Below are 22320 nucleotides of genomic sequence, written 5' to 3' on the forward strand. Positions count from 1 at the left end.
CAGTGCACCAGCACACACCTCAGCAGTTTTGGTCGCAAAATTAATGGAAATAGGATTCCAACTCGTTTCACATCCCCCCTATTCTCCAGTCTTGGCTCCCTCGGACTACTGTTTGTTCGCCAATTTGAAGAAATAGCTGGCGGGACAAAGATTTTATTTAAACGAGGAGGTGATTGCAGCAAAACTAATAGCTATTTTGCAGACTTTGACAATTCCTATTATTCGGAAGGGATCAACAAATTAGAATAGCGTTGGATGAAGTGTATAAGTCTAAAAGGAGATTATGTCGAAAAGTAAAAAAGGGTTAAACCAAACACGTAAGTAGTTTTTATTTTTGCACTGACCTTTCAAAAGCTCCTCGTACGTTAAACCTGGAGAAATTTGTGGCCGTTATGAAGGCTGGAGGCAGTTACACTATATTAGCGAGATGTCTACTGGAGATGAGAAATTTTTTGTCCGATGTGCTTATCTTGTTCAAATTTTAACCGTATTCGCCTTAGGAAATGCTAACAAGGGCATTTTTAAGCACAGCGGTAGAGGTGAGTACCTTCCTCTTGGAGCGGACGGCCTCCTGCTGGCGGTCGGTGCTCTCGCCGATGGCGCGGTCTCCCCACAGTTGCCTGCCCATCAGCCCGTAGCACACCGCCATCGCCGTCACCGGCACCAGGTACGTCACGCACAGGAACACCACGTTGTACCTGCGCCAACACGAAGTAGGTGCAGTCAATCTGCGTCAAATAAGGTTTATGTTGATCTGGATGAAAATAAAGTGCTGCCTAATACTATACTACTGCATGTCTCCAGAATAATTAACTTGCTAAGAGGTTTGTCTCACAATGACGTTCAGGCCTGTGTTTAGTATCTGTGGACCTCTAGGCTGACCCTGTACTGAGGCCCTACCAGGGTCAATTTTACAATAACTAATCCTAAAAACATATCATTATAAATATAAAAAATATCATTATAGAGCAATAGTCAATAATGCAGCATTTAAGGTTTATTATATAACTATAGAAATATTGCTTTACAATTTCTCACTTAATGGAGGAGGAGGAGATTAGTGTTTAACGTCCGGTCGACAACGAGGTCGTTAGAGACGGAGCGCGCAAGCTCGGGTGAGGGAAGGATGGGGAAGGAAATCAGACGTGCCCTTTCAAAGGAACCATCCCGGCATTTGCCTGAAGCGATTTAGGGAAATCACGGAAAACCTAGATCAGGATGACCGGAGACGGGATTGAACCGTCGTCCTCCCGAATGCGAGTCCAGTGTGCTAACCACTGCGCCACCTCGCTCGGTTCTCACTTAATGAATTGAAGAGATACAAACATGTAAAAGAATTGGAATTTTAAAGTATTCGCTATATTCGTTAACATCGCTGGGAGCAAGTACATTCACGGAAAAAGAATCGCAGTACCAAAAAATAATTAATGTAGGGTAATGAAATTTCGTGAATGAACATGTTAATGTAAACGCAAGATAAGCTACTGCAAATGTGAAATGCTGTTACACTAATAGCCGGTCTAAGCTCCAGAATGTTGAATTCAAGCATGGAAACGTGCATGCATTGTGTTGTACAGGTGCCAGATGCCCGCCGCTCTTGGCCGCTCAATACATGGACAGTTACTAATGTCTGTTGATGACGCTGGAGTATTCGTCCAGTTATGTCCCATATGTGCTTGATCGGAGGCAGATTTGGTGATCAAGCAGGCCAAGGCCACATGTCGGCACTCTCCAGATTTCCAGGAGACTTTTTACACTGTGCCTCACAAGCGGCTTATAATCAAATTGTCTGCTTATGGAACATTGTCTCAGGTATTCATCTCGATTCGTTATTTCCCGTCAGGAAGGTCACAGTTCGTAGTAGTTGACGGAAAATCATCGAGTAAAAAAAAAATTGATTTCTGGCGTTACCCAAGGTAGTGTTATAGGCCCTCTGCTGTTTCTTATCTATTTAAGCGATTTAGGCGACGATCTGCAGATGTCTGCAGATGATGCTGTCGTTTATCGTCTATTAATGCCATCAGAAGGTAAAAAACAATTGCAAACGATTTAGATAAGATATCTGTGTGATGCGAAAACAGGCAATTCAATATAAATAATGAAAAGCGTAAAGTCATCCACATGAATGCTACAAGGAATCCATTAAACTTAGATTACACGATAAATTAATCAAATCTCAAGGCCGTAGAGTCAACTAAATACCTAGGAATTACAATAACGAACGACTTAAATTGCAAAGAACACATAGAAAATTTTCTGGTGAAGAAGAACAGTTGGAAAATGCAACCGATCTACTAAAGTGACTTCTTACACTGTGCTTATCCGTCCTTTTTTGGAGTACTGCTGCGCGGTATTGGAATCCTTACCAGATAGGATTAACTGAATACGCCGAGAAAGTACAAAGAAAGGTAGCACGTTTTGTGTTATAGCGGAATAGGGGAGTGTTTATCACTGTTATGATGCAGGATGTGGGGAGGACATCATTCAAACAAAGGCTTTTTCGTTCTGGCGGAATCTTCTCATGAAACTTCAATCACCAACTTTCTCCTCCAAAGGTAAAAATATTTTCTTGACGTGGAACTACATAGTTAGAAATGATCATCATAATAAAATAAAGGAAATCAGAACCCGCACGGAAAGATATAAGTGTTCGTTTCTTCCGCACGCTCTTCTAGATTGGAATAATAGAGAATTAATGAGAAGGTGGTTCGATGAACTCTGTGACAGGCACTAATGTTTGATTCGCAGATTAACCAAGTGGATATAGATGCAGACGTAGATTTAGATATAGATCATTTTGTGTTACAATAGTGGCATGTGGGACATCGTTATCGTGTTGAAAAATACCCCCTGGAATGCTGTTCATGAATGACAGCACAACAGCTCTAATCACCAGATTGACGCACGGTTTTGCAGTCGGGGTGCGTGGGATAACCATGAAAGTACACCTACTGTCAAATGAAATCGCATCCCTGTATCCCAGACCATAGCTTTAGGTGTGGGTCGGGTGTGTCTGGCATGTAAGTAAGTTGGTTGCAGCCCCTCAACTCGTCTCTTTATAATCAACACACGGCCATCACTGGCACCGAAGCAGAACCAGCTAACATCAGAAAACACAACAGATCACCCTGCCCTCCAACGAGCTCCCTCTGACACCACTGCAGTTGCAAGTGGCGGTGGTTTGGGGTAATGGAATGCACGTTGCAGGGCGTCTGGCTCGAAGCTGTCCAAGAAGTAACCGATTTGTAATAGTTCGTTGTGTCACTGTGGTGCCAACTGCGGCTCAAATTGCTGCTGCATATGCAGTACAATGTGTCAGAGCCACACGCCGAAGTCGATGGTTTTCCCTCTCGGTAGTGCCACGTGACCGTCCAGAGCACTGTCTTCTTAAGGCCGTTCATTCCCGTGACCACCACTGCCAGGGAAAAGGTACAGTGGCTACATTCCTGCTAAGTCTTTCTGCGATACCATAGAAAGGACATCCAGTTTCTCGTAGCTCTATTATACGAGCTCATTCAAACTCAGTGAGGTATAATAATGTCGTCTTTGTCCCCTTAAAGGCATTCTTGATTAACATGAACTCACCACGTCCAATCTCAAAGGAAACTAACGCTCACGACCGTTACAGATGTATTTAAAGCAAATTTGATTTGCAGCCACACAGTGGCGCTGCTACAGCCACTCTCATGCAAGTGGCACGAAATCTGAATAGACATCATTTTTCAGTTGTAGAAACATGCCCACCAACTTTAGTTTATGTTGAACAACTCCTTGCTGTTGGGATTTTTTCCATTAGTGAACAAGTTATGGAAAATGAACGAAAATCTGAAATTCATCTAGACTTAAAAATGATATTTAGATAAAAACACATATTTCAAATACAATTAAACACTTATGTTGGTCAAGGTACCAAAAGGAATGTAAATATCGAGCAACTTATATTTAATACAATAATTTTCCAAACTGTCAGCCTCAAATGAAAATTTCAGATAATCTTATTGGCTAACTGGAAAGCACCTACACTTCATACTACTGAAGTTCTTTATAATATCTTCATAACCTAATTGCTACATTAGTTTCAATACAGTGTTTCCCTCTATAGTGCGCGCTTGATACTGATATGAGGCCACGAGTTAGCAATCAGTCTGTCAGATGCTGTGAATCTTAAGATATTTTGTATTTCATAGATGTCAAGAATCCGCATCTGATAACAGGAAGTAAAGAATTTTGTGCATCCTGATTTTTACGACATTAGGTATGGAAGAAAACGGCTTTCTGCGAAATCGATGTCACTTGAGACTTCCAAAATTCCATTACATATTCTTCTAAAATTCTTAGTAATTTTGTAAACTGAAGGCCACCTGGCGCCACTGGGAATTTCATGCGAGGGGTTGTGGGGTCTGAGACGTGAATATTTACTTAATTCATATGATTCTTTTCTTCTGTGTGGGCCCCACAGTCTCAATAAATTGGAAAACTGACATAATTGATTCTGGTGTATTCACAGGTAATTTATATGAGCTGTACGCAGGAAAATTCACCAGAATAAGCTCGTACAAAATAATCACGTTGTCTTTTTCGATCGTAAGGAGGGGCGCACTACAGCACTAAACCAATGTTTTTTATTACTATTTTAAATTTTGGAAATGTGGGCGGCTTTGTGGCGTGGACACCTAGACTACAGCTAATATAACATGCTTCTAAACGCGGCCTTGATGGCATTGGTACACGCGGACAGCCACTTTAATGTGTGAAATAATTCAGGTGTGTAAATGAGTGGGACAGCACCACAATAATAGATATCTTCAGCCACTCTTTAACCACAAATGTTTGCCCTGAGGCTTGTAAACAAGAACTATTTAAGCCACTACCTAGAAAGGGCCTTGCCACAGTACCCTCTGATTACCGAGCTGTTTACATTCTTCCTCCGCTTTCCAAGGGCTTCGAATATACATCCACGATCAGCTAACAAACTACCTAACCACAAACAATCTATTAGATGGAGACCAATTAGGTTTCTGTGAGCATAGTAGCACAACTTCTACCTTAACAAAGGTAACAGGTGATCTGAAGGTTGCCATGGATGCACTAAATGCGACTGTCATGTGCATAGACTCCAGCAAAACCTTTGAATCGTCTAATTTGACATGTTACTTGCAAAACTTATCAGCCAATGTTTCTCGCCAAGCGCAGTGCAATGGTTTCGCTCATAGCTGACGTCTCGCTAGCAATGCGTCATTTCCGTAGTATCAAGCGTTCTCCAGGGTTCAGTATTAGGTCCTATACTCTTTTCATTGCATTTCAATGATGAGTCATCAGTTTTGTCCAACTGCAATATTAGATTTATGCCGATGACCTCCATTTGTATCTAAGTCCAAAACCAGCTATCGACAATAATCCGTATGAACTATAAAAATGTTTGCAGGATATAGGGACAATTCTCAATCCATACAAAACCAAAGTGCTAGTGGTTGGTCATTCTAGGATCATTAACACGAACCATCTTTGACCCTAAATGGGACAAATATCAACTTCTCTCCTTCAGCGAAGAGTCTAGGAGTAACAATAGATGAAAATCTAAATTGTACTGAGCATGTAATTGCAAAGTACAAGAAGTCATCAGAATCTCTCAATGCCTACAAAAATATAAAAAGTTCTACCCTCATGACCTAAATAATTGTACAAACACTTGTACTTCCAATTATTGATTACAGTGGTGTTATCATGCAAGGTCTTTCTCAGGAAAGCTCATGGCGCCTGGAACTGGTTATGAATACCTGTGTTCATTGCAGCTGTGATGTTAGACGCTTTGATCACGTTTCAACATCATACACACTGCTATCCTGACTGCGTTCAGACACATGCAAAGATTTCCATACGCTCTGTCTTCTCTACTGTCTTGTCAACGTACACTGTCCCCCATATCCCTTCTCGACCTTAACGCTCTTATTCAACAACATGGCAAAAACAACCATTCCCAAAAAAAAATCATTCAAATGGCTCTGAGCACTATGGGACTTAACATCTGTGGTCATCAGTCCCCTAGAACTTAGAACTACTTAAACCTAACTAACCTAAGGACATCACACACATCCATGCCCGAGGCAGGATTCGAACCTGCGACCGTAGCAGTCGCGCGGTTCCGGACTGAGCGCCTAGAACCGCTAGACCACCGTGGCCGGCTCTCAGTAGCAGAAACCCGACTCTGCAGTATATTAGAGAACTGAATGACATCTCCAGCTTCAGAAGACAGTTAATGTCACATCTAGCAAAGCAATAATAATGATTGGTATTGTCCCTGTACGCATTCGTAACTCTTATACAGCCTTCTTTCCATTCTGATCTTCCTTATTTCCCCGTATTCTTAGCTGGTGCAGTCTCCTTAAATTTCCTTCCCCCAAAACTAGTTGTGTTGTTGGTGTTGTTGTTGTTGTGGTCTTCAGTCCAGAGACTGGTTTGATGCAGCTCTCCATATTGTTCTATCCTGTGCAAGCTTCTTCATCTCCCAGTACCTACTGCAACCTACATCCTTCTGAATCTGTTTAGTGTATTCATCTCTTGGTCTCCCTCTACGACTTTTACCCTCCACGCTGCCCTCCAATACTAAACTGGTGATCCCTTGATGTCTCAGAATATGCACTACCAACCGATCCCTTCTTCTAGTCAAGTTGAACTACAAATTTCTCTTCTCTCCAATTCTATTCAATACCTCCTCATTAGTTATGTGATCTACCCATCTAATCTTCAGCATTCTTCTGCACAAAACTAGTTACATCATAAAATATTTACTTTGTACACCTATAAACTCTTTTTATATCTGCCGCTATTATTATTGTTTTATTTTCATTGTTATTATTATCATCACTATTAATGACAGCAGCAGCAGTTAGTACAAGCATTGCCAGTGTTAACTTTATTACTTACGTTGTCACTATAGGAACTCAAATCATTTTAATATACTTTGTAATATTAAAGTTATTTCTTAGACAACTATGATGTAAAAAAGGTATTGGCTGTGTGAAAACCTGGTCCCTAATCAGATCAGGTTAAATAAATAAATGAAAATAGATTAATTAAAAACGTAAATAGTCGCCCAACTGCAAGGAAACGGAAAGTACACACAAGGTGACCCAGACGGAAGAACCGAGTAGGCTGGTGCAGTGGGTAGCATACTGAACCCGTATTACTGAGGACGACGGTTCAAACGCCCGTGCGGCCAACCATATCTATGTTTTCAATAATTTCCCTAGATAGTTGGTGCTGGGACGGAAAATGAACATGTAAAAATTTCTAACTTTCTGTATGTAATGTATGTTTTGTGTATTTGTGCAGATAGTGGAGTACATTGTACAGCACGTTCAGGATGTGGCAGCGAAGATCATCCGTCAGCCCAAAGGTAACCACAGAGTACTACAGTCAGCACCAACGTGCACCAGCTAGCCTCTAGAAGAACTACCGACGGCTACGTATTGCTCACTAATAACTGTTAAGATATAATGGTGGCGCCGTACATTTGTCAGCTAAATGGATCAGCTATGGTTTTATACCCAAGGAAAGGCAGTTACTATCGAGGAGCAGTGATAAACACTTAAGAGGAGCTACGTGTATGTGTAGAGGGCTTCCACGATTTTAAACAATATGACTGAGAGTGTCTGTATCTTGGAGATAGATTGCAGTAACGGGTATGGGCTGGAAATAATTTTATTTTATTTTGCTCCTCGATTTATTTTGAAGAATTATTGCAGTGTCGCATTCTTCATTTAGCGGAGTGTGGGTTTAAGTTTTGTACTTGTAACGTGGCTACGAGCTTTTTGAGGACCGTGAACCGTGAATCGAAAGAGTATTGTTTGTTTTCAGTGATGGGATTGAAGCTATTCGAGTCGCGTTTCCGGCTATGGTGTATCTGTAGCACGCCTATAAAGTGGGTGCTGTGTTTAATTGTAAAATTTGACGAAGATTTCCCTTTAAATTTGATAAAGTTCACCGCACTCAGAGCTGTGGCTCTGAGCACTATGGGACTCAACATCTTAGGTCATAAGTCCCCTAGAACTTAGAACTACTTAAACTTAACTAACCTAAGGACATCAAACACACCCATGCCCGAGGCAGGATTCGAACCTGCGATCGTAGCAGTCCCGCGGTTCCGGACTGCAGCGCCAGAACCGCACGGCCACCGTGGCCGGCTCACTCAGAGCTGCGATAGTATCGTTTCGTGTTGATCAATACCCTAGTGGCACCATATTTAAGCGGAATTCCTCTGAAACCATTCCTGTAGTTAACAATGACGAGCAACACATTTTCATTGTCGTTTTGTGAGTGGTATCAGTAATAGCTAACACCTGAAGGGGCTGAGAATTTTGCAATTTGTGTTTTCAATTGAGGTAAAATTTGTGGTATTGTTTTTTATTACTTCATTTAGTTTAGAGTGGGGATTTAGTTTTATTTGTCACTCGATCACTCGTTGGCGTTTGTCTCTGTACGTAGTTAGTAAAGAGAAGGATATAAACTAATATTTTGTTGAAAAGTCAAAATCTAGCCCCCCATTCTTTATTTATCCCGAAGTTACTAAATAATTGCTGTTTGCGAGAAATCATTCCTTATGACAGAAACAAACGAGATCTTAAAATGTGGAATATTAACCAGTAGAAGAGAGCTGTCAAATTCAGAGATTCGTTAGTGACAAATGAACGCAAGACAGGTAATCCAAAGTCTTTCTCAGCCTCAGCTAAAGAATTTTCACTTTAAGATCATTTAACTGAGAAAATCATAATAAAACAATTAGGAGTATAGTTTGTGTTTAAAGGGATGTTATATTGAGTTATTTATTTAAAAGTACAGTAAATACGAAGGACTAATTCCCAAACGTAGATTCCTAATGTAAAGACAGAGACAGTGTTTACATTATTGACGTGCGATGCCATAGCAACAAAACAGATCGCTGGCTGTATCTGTCCAAATACGCACATTTAAAGCATTTTGGATTTTTGGTGACGGTGTTACGCGTAAGTAAGAGGGTAGCAAAATATATCAACCTTTACTGTGATTTTACCAAAAGCTCAAAAGGTAAGTGAATATGACTTGCATTAAAGAGCGGTCTGACGTGTGTATTGCTGGCAGAGAGTTTTGCTACTCTATAAGGTTACGATTAAAACAATTAAGTTTTTTCTGTTATGGAAACAGCTATAGAGCGCTACCTCTTACATACGTGTTTAGACAAAAAGTTTCAGATTAATTTCGATCAGTTTATGGTATTTAATCTTTGGTATTACAGTGTACAGCAAGCAATTGCATTTTTTCATTAGTGTGTTGACGTCAATGTGGGAGGAACAACCTATTAAAAGTCACTGGTATTGACCGTAAGATAATAACACATAACAAAAAGGTAGTTAAAAACCATATCGATAACAATCCACGCAAATAGCTGCAATTTGTGTGCTCAACTGAAATTCCATAGAACTTGTAATTGTGTGTAGCGAGAGTGATACCACTGCGTTCCTTGACATTATAGATCATAATTCGTAAGACTGTTTAAAAAAAAAATTCCCCCATTTCTTCTCTTGTTGGGAATGGGTTGTGTCTGCTAACAACAGGGTTAGTTACGTGAAGTTATAGAGGGCAATTTCGGTACAGTGCACGCTCCAGGCAAATGCCGGGGTGGTTCCTTTGAAAAAGGGCACCGCCTATTTTCCTGCCCCATCGTTTCGTAATCCGAGCTTGCGCTCCGTCTCTAATGACCTCGCTGTCGACGGGACGTTAAGCTCTGTTCTTCTCTCCTTCTTCCTTTCTTTCCTTCCAGACAGAAGAGCCCATAATGGGCACCAGAGATGGAAACCAAATAGTAATCCAGATACTCCTATGGCAGGAACATTGGAAAGACACCGGAAATGAAGACAAACCTAACTTCTTCACAAACTTCAAATGAACACCTGAATTACAATACCTGAAGCTGTCAAGAGGGCTGACCTGCTTTCTGAGGGCCATGATTTGTATGTCACGTATTTACTCCGAATTAGAAGGAGAGACACAAACGAATATGCCCGAGGATGAGAAGAATTTTCATAACACACTTTCAGGGAATGACATTTGTATGTGAACGTGGGTAGTGCTGGGCGGCAATACGTTACTCTAGAGAGATTCTGCACTATGAGACAACCTGGCAGATACTCGACAATATTGATGATGCATTATTCAAAGCTGGATGAGAGGTACATTATTTCAATCAACCTACTACCTCTTTACCAATGGAATAGCATCGCCGTTGAAGTACAGGTCTGAGAACCAATGGCAACCAAGAGACTGGGGTGACGTGGGTCGTCATGAGGCGACGATCGATGTTGGATATAGCAATATGCCCTAGGACCAGAGAATTATCCCCAGCAGCCAGGGGATTTAGAAAAAAGTGTGGAGACAACGAGGCTATTGAAATTGATACTGGTGAAGAATTCAGAGTCCTTTACAACGTCGTCTGCAATACAGACAGAGCAGGCAGTGAATCGACAGACTGGGCACAGAGTATAGCACTGAGTAACTACGAGGAATCTCTGATGCAAAAAAAAACTGTTAAACAGATATACAGTTTTCTGTGGTTATGCATCATAATAATTGTAGAAATAATTATAGAAGAGGTAGACATAGCCTATGTTGAATGTGACATTACTGTCACATATCGGGAAGTGATACCGTATCATTTTCTACCACTACTTGGTGGTTATTTGGTTGAAAGCACTGGATAAGCTGGCTTGGGAGGAAGGCCTTAACATTTTTCCTGCTGGGAAGGTGCACTGTCGGTGTGGCCTCAGGATCCGGTTCTAGACAGAAAACAGTCAGTGAATCTCATTAGCAGAGGCAAACCTCCTCAAGGGGAGGGACGGCTTTCACAGAAGTGAAGCTGGGGCCTGATTCAGGCTTTTGTGAGCAGAGCCGGCGCTTGACCTAGCTGAGGACAGGGAGTGCCATCCAGCCGCTGCCGCTCCGAGACAATAATTGAGTTTGACATTTCTTCCTTTTCTGCACGAACATCAAATGTCGAGTTGCCACAGGGCCAGAGTGAGAAAAACGGTTGCTTTCACTCAACCACAGTGCTTGGCACGAAGAAGTTAAGCAATCGAGAAGAAACTATTACAGCCCAGTACCAACCTTTTGCTTGTTAATGTGCATCTTTTCTGTGAACAATGGGAACTTTCTACTGCATTCCCCTGTTTTTTCATGAAATAAGCTATATGCTCTGCATCACAATGGCATCAGCAATGAGTCGTTTCCTCCATACGGAATTTTTCAAAAGGTGAACCAGCTGAACTGACTTCTGGGATATTCAGCTCCGTGCCGCCATGCTAGGCATTTTCTCTACGGGCTCCCATATGGTGCTGGCCGGCGCACTCGAGCTGTTCTTGGGGAAATGTGAGTTTCGCAGTCGCGGTAGCCTCAGCAATATTCTAAGCAGTTCATTACTTGCTTGGTTTCAATGCAACGTCTGTTGCTTGGTTTGCTTGTAATTTGTGATTTCTTGTTGTATCGTTAACTTTGATTTCGCGAGCTTCCCAAATAAGCAGATTTTGTCTCGCTTTCTCCACGCAATTCTCATACTTTTTAGCACTTCCCCATAGTGTTAGCGTCATTTTGTTATTTGATTTAAGTTTAGGGAACCTCATTCTCTGGTAATTTTGTTGTGATTTATATCATTCATTAGAGCAAATAAATATTTGTTAATGTCAGTCGTGACTCAGATTCATAGATGCATTAAATTGTTCTTCAACGTTTCTACGGTTAGACGACCCACTAATAATAAATGAAATGTAACCTGGTGCACATCTAAACTTGTTGTTCTCACTGTGACGGGGTTACCGTTGCGCAGTCACCAAACTCACCGATCATTCATATATTATTCAGTGAAGGTAACGAGCATTGCACTTGTTCGTCTGGTTTGATTATAAATCTGTTTATTGACTAGAGAGAGCTGTGACTTTTTCCACTAGGATACGTTTCCTGAGTGTTCTTTTATGACTATTTGACTAACAACCGTTCAGTATTCAGACGTAATGCATACTACATACCAACGTCAGTCATTAAGAAACGTTTAGGGTGTAATCGTAGTAATATCCATGGTGATGATGTTAGTGTTAGCAGTAGTAACAGTGATAGTAATAGCAACGTCTTCTCTATTTTTAAAGGCAGCATCGTTGTTACTTAACTTAAAATGAATTTATAACTATGTATAATTATACAACCAGAAGTCACGAATTCTTGAAAATTTGGTCTTCTCAGTGCTGATAAATTACGGTAGTCGACCCGTAAAAAGGAAACAAAAGTTGGGACCCATTTGTTGAGGTAGTGTCGGTTTGAAAAACTGTGACCTTTAATGTCTCGTATACAGATAGTGCTCTGCTAGTCTGTTGTTGAATTGACATCGTCTCAGTATTGATTATTTGCAGGAATCAGTCAGTCGAACTTGAGTCCCCGGTCAGTGAGACCAGGATACCCTAGCTGAAGCCGCTGCCACCGCCACACGCTATCGCAACCTATAACCAGAATCTGTAGACGTGCAGACCTTATTCTAAGTTTGTCATCTGGCACATGGCATACCGTAAAAGCGCTACCAACGTCGAAGCAGCAACAATTTGTTCTGGCGAACCATGAACGGTTCACAAACATGAGTATCATACAAATTGCTCATTCAAGACCTCATAATCATTTACAACGCAGAACCGATTAACTGAGGCCACAGATGAGAACGACATTACTGATTCTGTAAGTAATTAGATTGGTAAAGCGGTCGAAAGTGAAAGACGAAGAAGACGAAGAAGAAGAAGAACGCCAGAAAATGTTCCCAGTGCACATGTAATATTAAATACTGTGGTGTCACCGCCAGACACCACACTTGCTAGGTGGTAGCCTTTAAATCGGCCGCGGTCCGGTATTATACGTCGGACCCGCGTGTCGCCACTATCAGTGATTGCAGACCGAGCGCCGCCTCACGGCAGGTCTAGAGAGACTTCCTAGCACTCGCCCCAGTTGTACAGCCGACTTTGCTAGCGGTGGTTCACTGCCTACTTACGTTCTCATTTACTGAGACGATAGTTCAGCCTAGCCTTCAGCTACGTCATTTGCTACGACCTAGCAAGGCGCCATTATCAGTTACTATTGATATTGTGAATCATGTACCGTCAAGACCGACGTTCATCATTAATGGATTAAAGTTAAGTATTCCACCAGCTACGTCCGTTTTTCTAAATTCTAATTTCCTTGTCCTGTTCCAGACCTCACGCCAGCCTGCGTGAGCTAATACGCGTGCATTTCGGCCTCCTCTAGTAACACGGTGTTGGCTCTCCTCCCAACCACAACAAATACATTGTGAGAAAAATAAAAAAAAAGACACACCACGGAGGTATTATCCGAAAGGGATGGAAATCGGTAGCTATGATGTACGTGTACAAACAAACAAATGATTACAGTTTCAGAAAAATTGGATGATTTATTCAAGAGAAAGGCCTTCACAAATTGAGCAAGCCAGTAATGCGTTGGTCTACTTCTGGCCATTATGCAAGCAGTTATTCGGCTTGTCACTGATTAGTAGAGTTGTTTGATGTCCTCCTCAGGGATATCGTGCCACATACTGTTCAATTGGCGCGTTAGATTTTCTAAACCCCTAGCTGGTTGGAGACCCCGAGCCATAACGCTCTAAACTTTCTCAGTTAGGGAGAGACCTGGTGACCTTGCTGGCCAAGGTAGGGGTTGCCAAGTACGAAAACAAGAAGTAGAAACTCTTGCCGTGTGCGGACGGACATTACCTTGCTGAAATGTAAGCACAGGATGGCTTGTCACGAAGGACAACAAAACAGGGTGTAGAATATCGTCGATAATCGCTGTGCTGAAGGACGCTGCTCTGCTGTAAGCGTCCTGCCATGAAATTAAATGGCACCCCAGACCGTCACTCTTCGTTGTCTGTCGTATGGCGAACGACGGTCAGGTTGGTATCTTACTGCTGTCCGGGATCTCTCCAGACCTCTTCAGACAGACTGGGGCTCTTTACGAAGCGGGACTCATCGCTGGAAACAATTCTACTCCAATCAATGAAATTCCAGGCAGAATGTGCCCGATAACACTGCATACTTACTTGTTGATATACAGAGGTCAACGGTACTCAGTGCAAGGGACGCCGTCAGCTTAGCCCCTTTTCTGTGTGCCGCCTATTAATGGTCTCCTTCGCCACTGAAGTACCAGTTGCACGTCCGATCGATGAGGATCGATGATAACGATGAATCCAGATCTCTGAGAGCCTTCTGACTATTGCTCAGTCCTCAAGTTCTTTCATCTCTCTAGGTCGACAGCTTCCTTCTTGACGCTGTGTTCGGCCATGGTTCATAAAGTGCTGCCAACATCATCGAATGCTAGCATCGCTCCCATTCATATGCCGAGCGATTCGCCGATTACTCAAACGGGCTTCTGTGAACCCAACTACGCGTCTTCTTTCAAATGCTGACTCTGCGTACATTGCTCACGCGTCTGCCTGCGAGGCATATTTGCTGTCCAACTGGGTACACAAAATGAAATTCACAAAGAATTTATGTCCTGACCTCAGGCAGAGGCTTCGTCAACTGTGACGGTCTTGGCTGCAGCTTTCTGGACCTGTGTTATCGGGTGGGGCATTGTATGACTCCCCTTGATAGGTAAGGGATGCACTACACAAAGGAAGCAGCTGCTCAAATAACTGTACTTGTGAATACATATGGCATTTTTTAGGCTAGGCAATAGGTTGATGAAGACTTGTCAGACGACTCGTCAACGTCTCGAGCTCAAATTATGTTTGGGACCGAGAGCTGGATGAAACCCTAAGCAGAAAGTTCTAAGATATTTAGCGATTTATGGAAAGTATATCGAAAAGACAGATTAGACACGTGTTCATTGCAGTTAAAAAAGTACTCTGGTCGAATTTGAGTGACGGAAGTCATCTGGTCACATATTCCAGGTCTAGGTGAAATCAAGTTAATTGTTGGATGTTTTTTTCCGGCCGTCCGATTCTATGACGGTTTTACAGTCATTGTAAGAAAGTCTACGGGTATTAGTGTTCAGATAATCACATCACGCAATATTAGTTGCAAGTGACTTTAATCTACCGCCTATAGATTGGGACGTCTATGAATTATTGCAGGGGGAACAGGCTGACAATCTTGCGAAGTTCTTTGGAACACGTTTTCCGAAAAGTGTCTGCAGCAGCTAGTTCGACAGCCGACACACAATGGAAATATGACTTAGTAGCTACAAACAGACTTGACCTAATCGACGGCGTCAGTATAGAGAAAGGGATTAATGACCATCATGTCATCAAAGTGACTTTGGTTACCAAAGTTGATAAATCAATCAAGAAGACTATGGGGGTATTTCTTCTAGAAAGAGCAGATAGGCAGTTGTTAGTATCGCACCTAGACTATGAATTGACATCATTTAGTTCCAGTACTATGGAAGTAGAGAAATTATGGCCAAAGTTTAAACGGATCGTAAATCATACGCTAGAGAGGTATGTGGCGAGTAAGTGGATTAAGGATGCAAAAGACCCATTGAAGACCCATTGTGATTTAACAACGAAATTCGGAAAATGCTGAGGAAGCTAATGCTGATGTGACTGCGGTGCAAAAGAGAACTAAAAAAAAAAAAAGATGCGTGTAGCTTACAACTGCTATTGTCTTACCGTCATACCTTAGCAATAGGTTTTGCCGAGAACCCGAGAAAATTTTGGCCCAACGTAAAATCGTAGCGTGCCTGAGATCTCGTTACGCACATTCCCAATGCATCTAAAGAAATAATATTAATTTTCATTCCATCTTTTTCATATGCCATATACAGATCTGTATTAACAATACAACTATAATGTAAAAATCACAGTTCAATACCTTCAATACTTTTCTGGATATAAATTAGCTTCTGAAACGCATAATAACTTTTCTGCTGTCATAAAACTGCTCTAGGGATTATAAAGTCTTCCTTTATAATATCAGTTGAAACTCTAACTAAAAAGATTCAATTCATAGAAGTGTTTTTTCTAGACTTTTCTTTGTTTTCATTACAGTAGCTTGCTGACTTAATAGTAACTACTTCCAAATTTATTATTTAATTATACTTTGTTGTGTGAGTGTTGTGGAGGAGGTGAGAGAGTGTGTGTAGGGCATACGTAAAGTGTGACTGTTTTAGTTTATCAAGAATTATGTAAAATTTATGCGTGGGAAAATTCTTGTGCAGTCAGTAATCGTGTGACGTATGTAACGTGTGTCCTTTGTATACAAGCAGCCACAAGAGATGTTAGGTGTTAAATCAATTAGTACTTCATAAGTCACACTTTGTTTCATTAAAATTAAATTTGGTTTCGTAAATAAATGATGTATTTTATAAATTGCTTTCTGTGAGTCCGTTGGATAACTTAGGAATTACTACGAGTATTTGAGGGTTGGAGCTGTTCTAATTGGCTGCCTAAATCATTGTACTGTAGTATTTGTGATACAGTTCGGTGTCGGTAGGAGTCGCTCAGGAAACTTCTTGCGGTATACATCAGTGTTAAACTGCGTTATACAGATTTGTGCCATGATGAAGGCAGTGTTACATTTTGTTGGTTTCCGCTTTTCAATTATAAAACGAGTACAGTATTTAACATTTTAATGAAAGTATAGCCATTTTAAGTGGTTTTGTTTGGAAGTCATTTGCGTGTGAACTTTCTTGTTGTACTACAAACGCCACGTGGAGTGTTTCTTGAACATCACCAGATATTATGGCGAGAACTTCTTTCTAAGAAGCCCACTGAACAACTTGATGTGGTAACTCGCGCATAGTTGTGGGTCAGTGATTGTATGGAACGTTAAAATCGTTCAGGTCGAACGGGTGAACTTCCGGCTAATTATGTGTGAATCTTTGTAGTTAAAACAGTAACCAACTTGCACCAATATAGTTTTTACAGTAAATACGGAAGTGATAGCCATTTACGTCTTGTTTTTGGTGCAATAAAGCCTAATTAGTTGAACTATGAACATTTTCTAGCAAATTATTTAGTATCCCGAACCTACAAATTCTGCCTCCAAGCTCGAATTTTGCGCCCTTTGTTTGGCAGGTATTTAGTCAGCGTTTTTTCAGCGCTACATTTTATCGGCTGAGTATCTACCAGCACAGAGTGAAAGGGACGGCAGCAAGAAGTGATGAGAAGTTATAACCCGCTCCACCGCAATTTCATCTCCAACCCACTGTATTTTGGCGCCTAACATGGGGCATCACGCTATAGCGCTACGTTTTGGTATCAACACTGGATCGCTTTGGAGACGAAGATGACAGTAGAATATAAGTAGAGATTGAACTAGGACAGCCACAGACGGGAAAAGCATCGGAGACTTTATTTTCGCTAGTGAGGTTTTTGTGTTCTGGTATCTTCGCATCATATGTCTCTTGTATGCTTGCAGTCTTCTTGTTTACATTGCCGATTTCTAACCTAGGTGTAGTGTAGTGTAGTGTAGAGGCCACTTTGCACTAAACCTTATGATGTAACTTGTTGGATATACTGACGGAAAGGGCATTATGCAAGCCAGTGCTGAGAGTGCACCTGGATTTGACGAGGGAAACTGTAAGTGCAGAGAGAACTTAGGAACAGACCAAAATACCAGTAAATATGAAGTTTGTAAATCAGAGTGAGTATTGTAAATATTGAGGTTCAGGTAACAGATTAGAGGAGCTTTTAGATTAGACTTGTGTTGTATAAAATATGCGATTTAACGTGTTTAGTCTAGTAGGACACATTGGTAATTTGAATAATTAGTAAAGTGTGTATTAGGAACTAGGATAGTCTGGTAGTGAACGTGATTTAATTTCAAGTTGTAAAGTAAATAATAAGGTAGTTGTAGACAGTGATAGCTCAGCACTTACCAAGTAGAGCATGGTCTAGGAGCTGGAACAGACGGGTGATTCAGATTTCCTGTCCTTGCATTATATGTGACTGACCCAAAGCAATAATATTCTGAGGCACCACACGGATGCAGGATGATCGTTAGACGAGACGACATCAGTTAAAGTGCTCCATGTGGACCAGCATACAGTGCACATGATAGCAGTTAGTCTGATAATGATGTCTGCAGATATCTGACATTATGAGAGAACGATTCAGGTTCTAAAGATAGTTTTGTAACGTTTTCCAAATGTGTATTACGCGCACAGGAGGGAAGCTGAAATGTGACTTTGACCCAAGAAGTAATTCCTTGCTATCAGAGAACTCAGTAAAATAGAACCAGTAGAATAACTGAATTCTCTTCGAATGAGAGGCAGCTGTGAGTTCAAATATCAAATATGGTTCATTATGAAGTGTAGTGTGGAATACAATGATTAAGCATTAAGTGCGTCTATTGATATATTGTGAGGATGAAGTGTGTGTTAGGAAGACGTAGTGAATTGTGTTCATGGAGTCCATAGTGTTCTTGCCAGTCAGTAAGACTGAGAATTCGACATTAGTAATTCTCCCAAGGACTTCTTTCCTTCTGCAGATAGTTTTCATTACTAGCTAGGTCATAGTGATAAAGTAACAGGACAGTATACACAAAGATTAACAAAAAGAGAAGTGTACAGGCCACGGAGACCTGGTTTTCTAATGTTAGCACCAGAGAGTATGTAATATTGTTTCTGTAAATGTAGAGCACGACTTAACGTTATATACGAGATCTGTCTAAAAAGTATCTGACCTTTGATTCTCCCACGCAAAATAGAGACGATAGCGCGGCGCCACTGTACACCGTAATGGAAGAGACCTTTATGTGCATGCGTGAATTTTGTCCCCGCCTTCCAGCGCGTCAGTCGCTGCCTGTCAGTCGCTGAGTGAGGTGCTACACAACGTGTTCCTCGGATTACAGATTCTCTCAAGATGACTGAACGTGTTGAGCAAAGATACAGCATCAAATTTTGTCAAAAGCTTGGTGATTCTCAAAGCGAAACAATTCGTAAGATTCAGCAGGTGTTTGGAGAAGATGCGATGCGTGTAACACCAATTAAGGAGTGGTTCAACAGATTCAAAAATGGCCGTACATTAGCGGAGAGTGACCAGCGCTCTGGCAGGCCACAAAGTGCCCGGAGTGCAACTGTTGTTGAGAGGGTGCAAAATTTGGAGATGGCAGACCGTCGCTTGACCGTGCGCGAGATTGCCCAAGAGGTTGGGGTGAGTAAAGATTCTGCATATGCAGTTTTGCCTGATGATTTTAACATGCACCAAGTGGCTGCGAAATTCGTGCCGAAGTTGTTGTAGCCGGAACAAAAAGACATCCGTTTTGAAGTTGCACAGGACCTTCTGGACTCCACCAACACTGAATCTGGGTTTCGGAACATTGTGATAACTGAAGATGAGTTATGGGTGTACGGGTAAGACCCAGAAACAAAAAGAGAGTCGTCGCAATGGAAGCATCCCGAGTCTCCAAGGTCGAAGAAAGTACTGCAGGTGCGAAGCAAAGCCAAGGTGATGCTGACTGTCTTCTTCGATGTCCGTGGAATTGTGCATCATGAATACGCACCAGAAGGACAAACAGTGACAAAGGAGTACTATCAAGATGTTCTCTGTCGACTCCGTGACGCAGTTCGGCGCAAATGACCAGGCATGTGGACGGTGAAAAACTGGTAACTGCATCACGACAACACCCCCGCACATTCATCCCACTTGATCCAAAATATCTTGGCCAAACATGGCCTACCGCCGTTCACCAACATCCCTACTCTCCAGACATGGCTCCTTGCAACTTCTGGTTGTTTCCAAAATTGAAGACGCCACTGAAAGGATCTCGTTTTGAGTGTAGAGGAGAGGTAATGCGGAACACGACGACGGAGCTGAACAGCATTCCAAAAGAAGACCTCCAGAGGTGTTTCCAGTAGCGGAAGGATCGGTGGGCTAAGTGTGTACAAGCACAAGGGGCCTACTTTGAAGGGGATTAGGGTCCCAACCCCGTCAGGTATTCGAAATATTTTTTTTCCGGCCAAAGGTCGAATTCTTTTTAGACAGGCCTCGTACGATACTTTTATTCGACATATTAGAGCAATGGGATGTAAGTAATACGAGAATGTTGGAGATGCGAATTTTAGCATGCACATAGTGAGTGATTTAGAGTGCTCTCCTGATTCCCATTTCCTTACCACAATGTGAAATGACAGGGCTAAAGTTGCAGACAGTTTTCAAGAAATTCGGGGACAGAATTTTTCATAGGTAGAAGTTATTGTAATGGAATAAACACTGCCAGACCCATGGTCAGAGTACTGCTACCCAGGCACTGATCTGGGCCAGACAACGTCCCTGCCAATACAGAACCTAAGCAGAAGCCCCCGTTTCCGCGCCGCCGCTTCAGTGTGCCAATGACCCGAGACATTTGCCAGCCTCCAGCAAGTTTCTGCATTTCTGCAGCTCGGTCCACTGCCGCCTGATAACAGACTGACATCAATCACCGATCCTCTTCCAGACCTTTCCATGGCGATAAAGTGCAGTCATTTCCGGAAAGTCAGTTGGAAGCAGCGGTATTTAAACCTCTCCCAGGCCAACTATCATTGTCGACTAGCTGGGCAGCGCAGCAGCACAAAGCAGGTGTCAGCTATAGCCTTGAACTTTTCATCGTAGTTATATTACCGCCGACGCTGGAACGTGATCAAAAGACCATATTCTTAGCTCGCCATCATTGGAGTGTGTCAGCCGCATGACACTTCTCCCCAGGCTTCGGCTTCGGTACACAGAATAGGGGCAGCACCGTGAACTGTCGAAAGTGAGAAGACGCTACTGCCCTGCCTCGTGTCCATTATGGAGCGGCATATTTCCTGGCCCCCGCTGTCGACTCAGCTCAGCATGCCTATAATGCCACCTCAGCACGCTGCCTTCTCGGCTTTGTGAGCTGACTCTGCTTTGCGAGCTACATAGCCTGCTGTTACAAGTGGCAATGTCACAGGCTGACACGACACAACACCAGAAATACTATCCAAGTTGAATGAATTAATAAAGAACTGTTTATGTTTACCGTCTGTACCCATGCCATGACCCCCTCTCAAAAATCATCCATGAACCCACAATGACCAGGTGGGAGAGCCATCGCCGTCATGATCACCAGAGGAACCGCCCTTCCACACCTCCACAGCCGTCACTGTGCTCCTGACTAACTAAAAATAGTTGACCGTGCTGTAGATAGATACGTACCCTGTAGTACAGTGTATGATTGAAGGGTGCCTCCATGACATAACAGCCAATATAAAGAAAGAGACAACTGCATAATTCATGTAAAATAAATCAGAGAGCTGTACAGTAAATGGATGTTGAATGAAACACGTTTAGCTGTCAATAGCGCATTACGTGAAATTTCCAATGACTACCATAGCATTTGTTTCCACAAAATACAAAGAAATTCTGGTCGTATGTAAAGGCTTTTACTAGTACCAAAGTTAAGTGTCCAGTTAAAGATTTTAAATTGAGGGTAGCAAAGCAAAAGCAGAAATGCCTAATTTCGTTTTTAAATGTACCTTTACACACGAAAACTCAGGAGTATTTCTGAAAATCGTCATACCACTGGAAAGGTGAGTGAAATAAACATTAGTCCTACCAGCGCTAAGAAGCAACTGAAATCGTTAAAACTGGATAAACTCCAGGCCCTTAAGGAATCCCTATCAGATTCTATACCAAATTAGCGACTTCGTTAGCCGTTCTTTTAACTATAGTCTACCGTAGATCCTTCACACAAAAAGCTATGTAAAGTTGTTGGAAGAAACCACAAGTCACTCCCATCATCAACAAGGGTAGTAGATGTGATACACATTATCATCTAGCGTCCTTTACATCTATTTATTGTAGAATCTCAGAACGTATTCTGAGCTCAAACCTAATCAGGTATGTTGAACAGTACGATTTCTCCGTGAGTACAATCATAGATTTCGAAAACATAGATCATGTGAAACACAACTCACATTCATTACAAAATTGTTAAGGCTTTCGTGGCCACTTGTTGACAAACTGCCTATTGGCTTCTGTCTCGGGTTCTTCGGCCGACGTTCATCTAATGATATTTCTGACGTTTCGCCAGCACGAGTGGCTGGCATTGTCAAAGCTTCACCCTCCATTGCCGGTGGTGAACTGGAGCCGAGCTCGCGGCCGCAGACTATATGTACCTGGCGCGCCAACGTCCGAGGGCATCTCCGCGGTCATTTCCGGTGCGGTTCTCCTCTTGCTACCTGCGACGGTCGTTAGCTGCAGTACGGGAAGCCAGGACCCGTTTACTTTAAGGCTTTCCTCTTTCTTGTTGAAACTGTTCGCTTTTTTTTTGTATTTCTACAGCTTCTCTGAACAAGCGCGTG

General features: G+C 42.1%; 1 protein-coding gene across 1 annotated transcript in view; it reads right to left on the reverse strand.

The window, feature by feature from the left end:
- The window catches only part of LOC126184231 (tachykinin-like peptides receptor 86C), a 415417-nt gene that overhangs the window by 16281 nt on the left and 376816 nt on the right, over positions 1–22320 (reverse strand). The window contains exon 5 of the mRNA XM_049926599.1: positions 548–698. Within this exon, the coding sequence (XP_049782556.1) occupies positions 548–698 (151 nt within the window). The remainder of the gene's footprint in view (positions 1–547; positions 699–22320) is intronic.

Source organism: Schistocerca cancellata, chromosome 4 (assembly GCF_023864275.1).
Source record: "Schistocerca cancellata isolate TAMUIC-IGC-003103 chromosome 4, iqSchCanc2.1, whole genome shotgun sequence".
In the NCBI taxonomy this organism is placed as follows: Eukaryota; Metazoa; Arthropoda; class Insecta; order Orthoptera; family Acrididae; genus Schistocerca; species Schistocerca cancellata.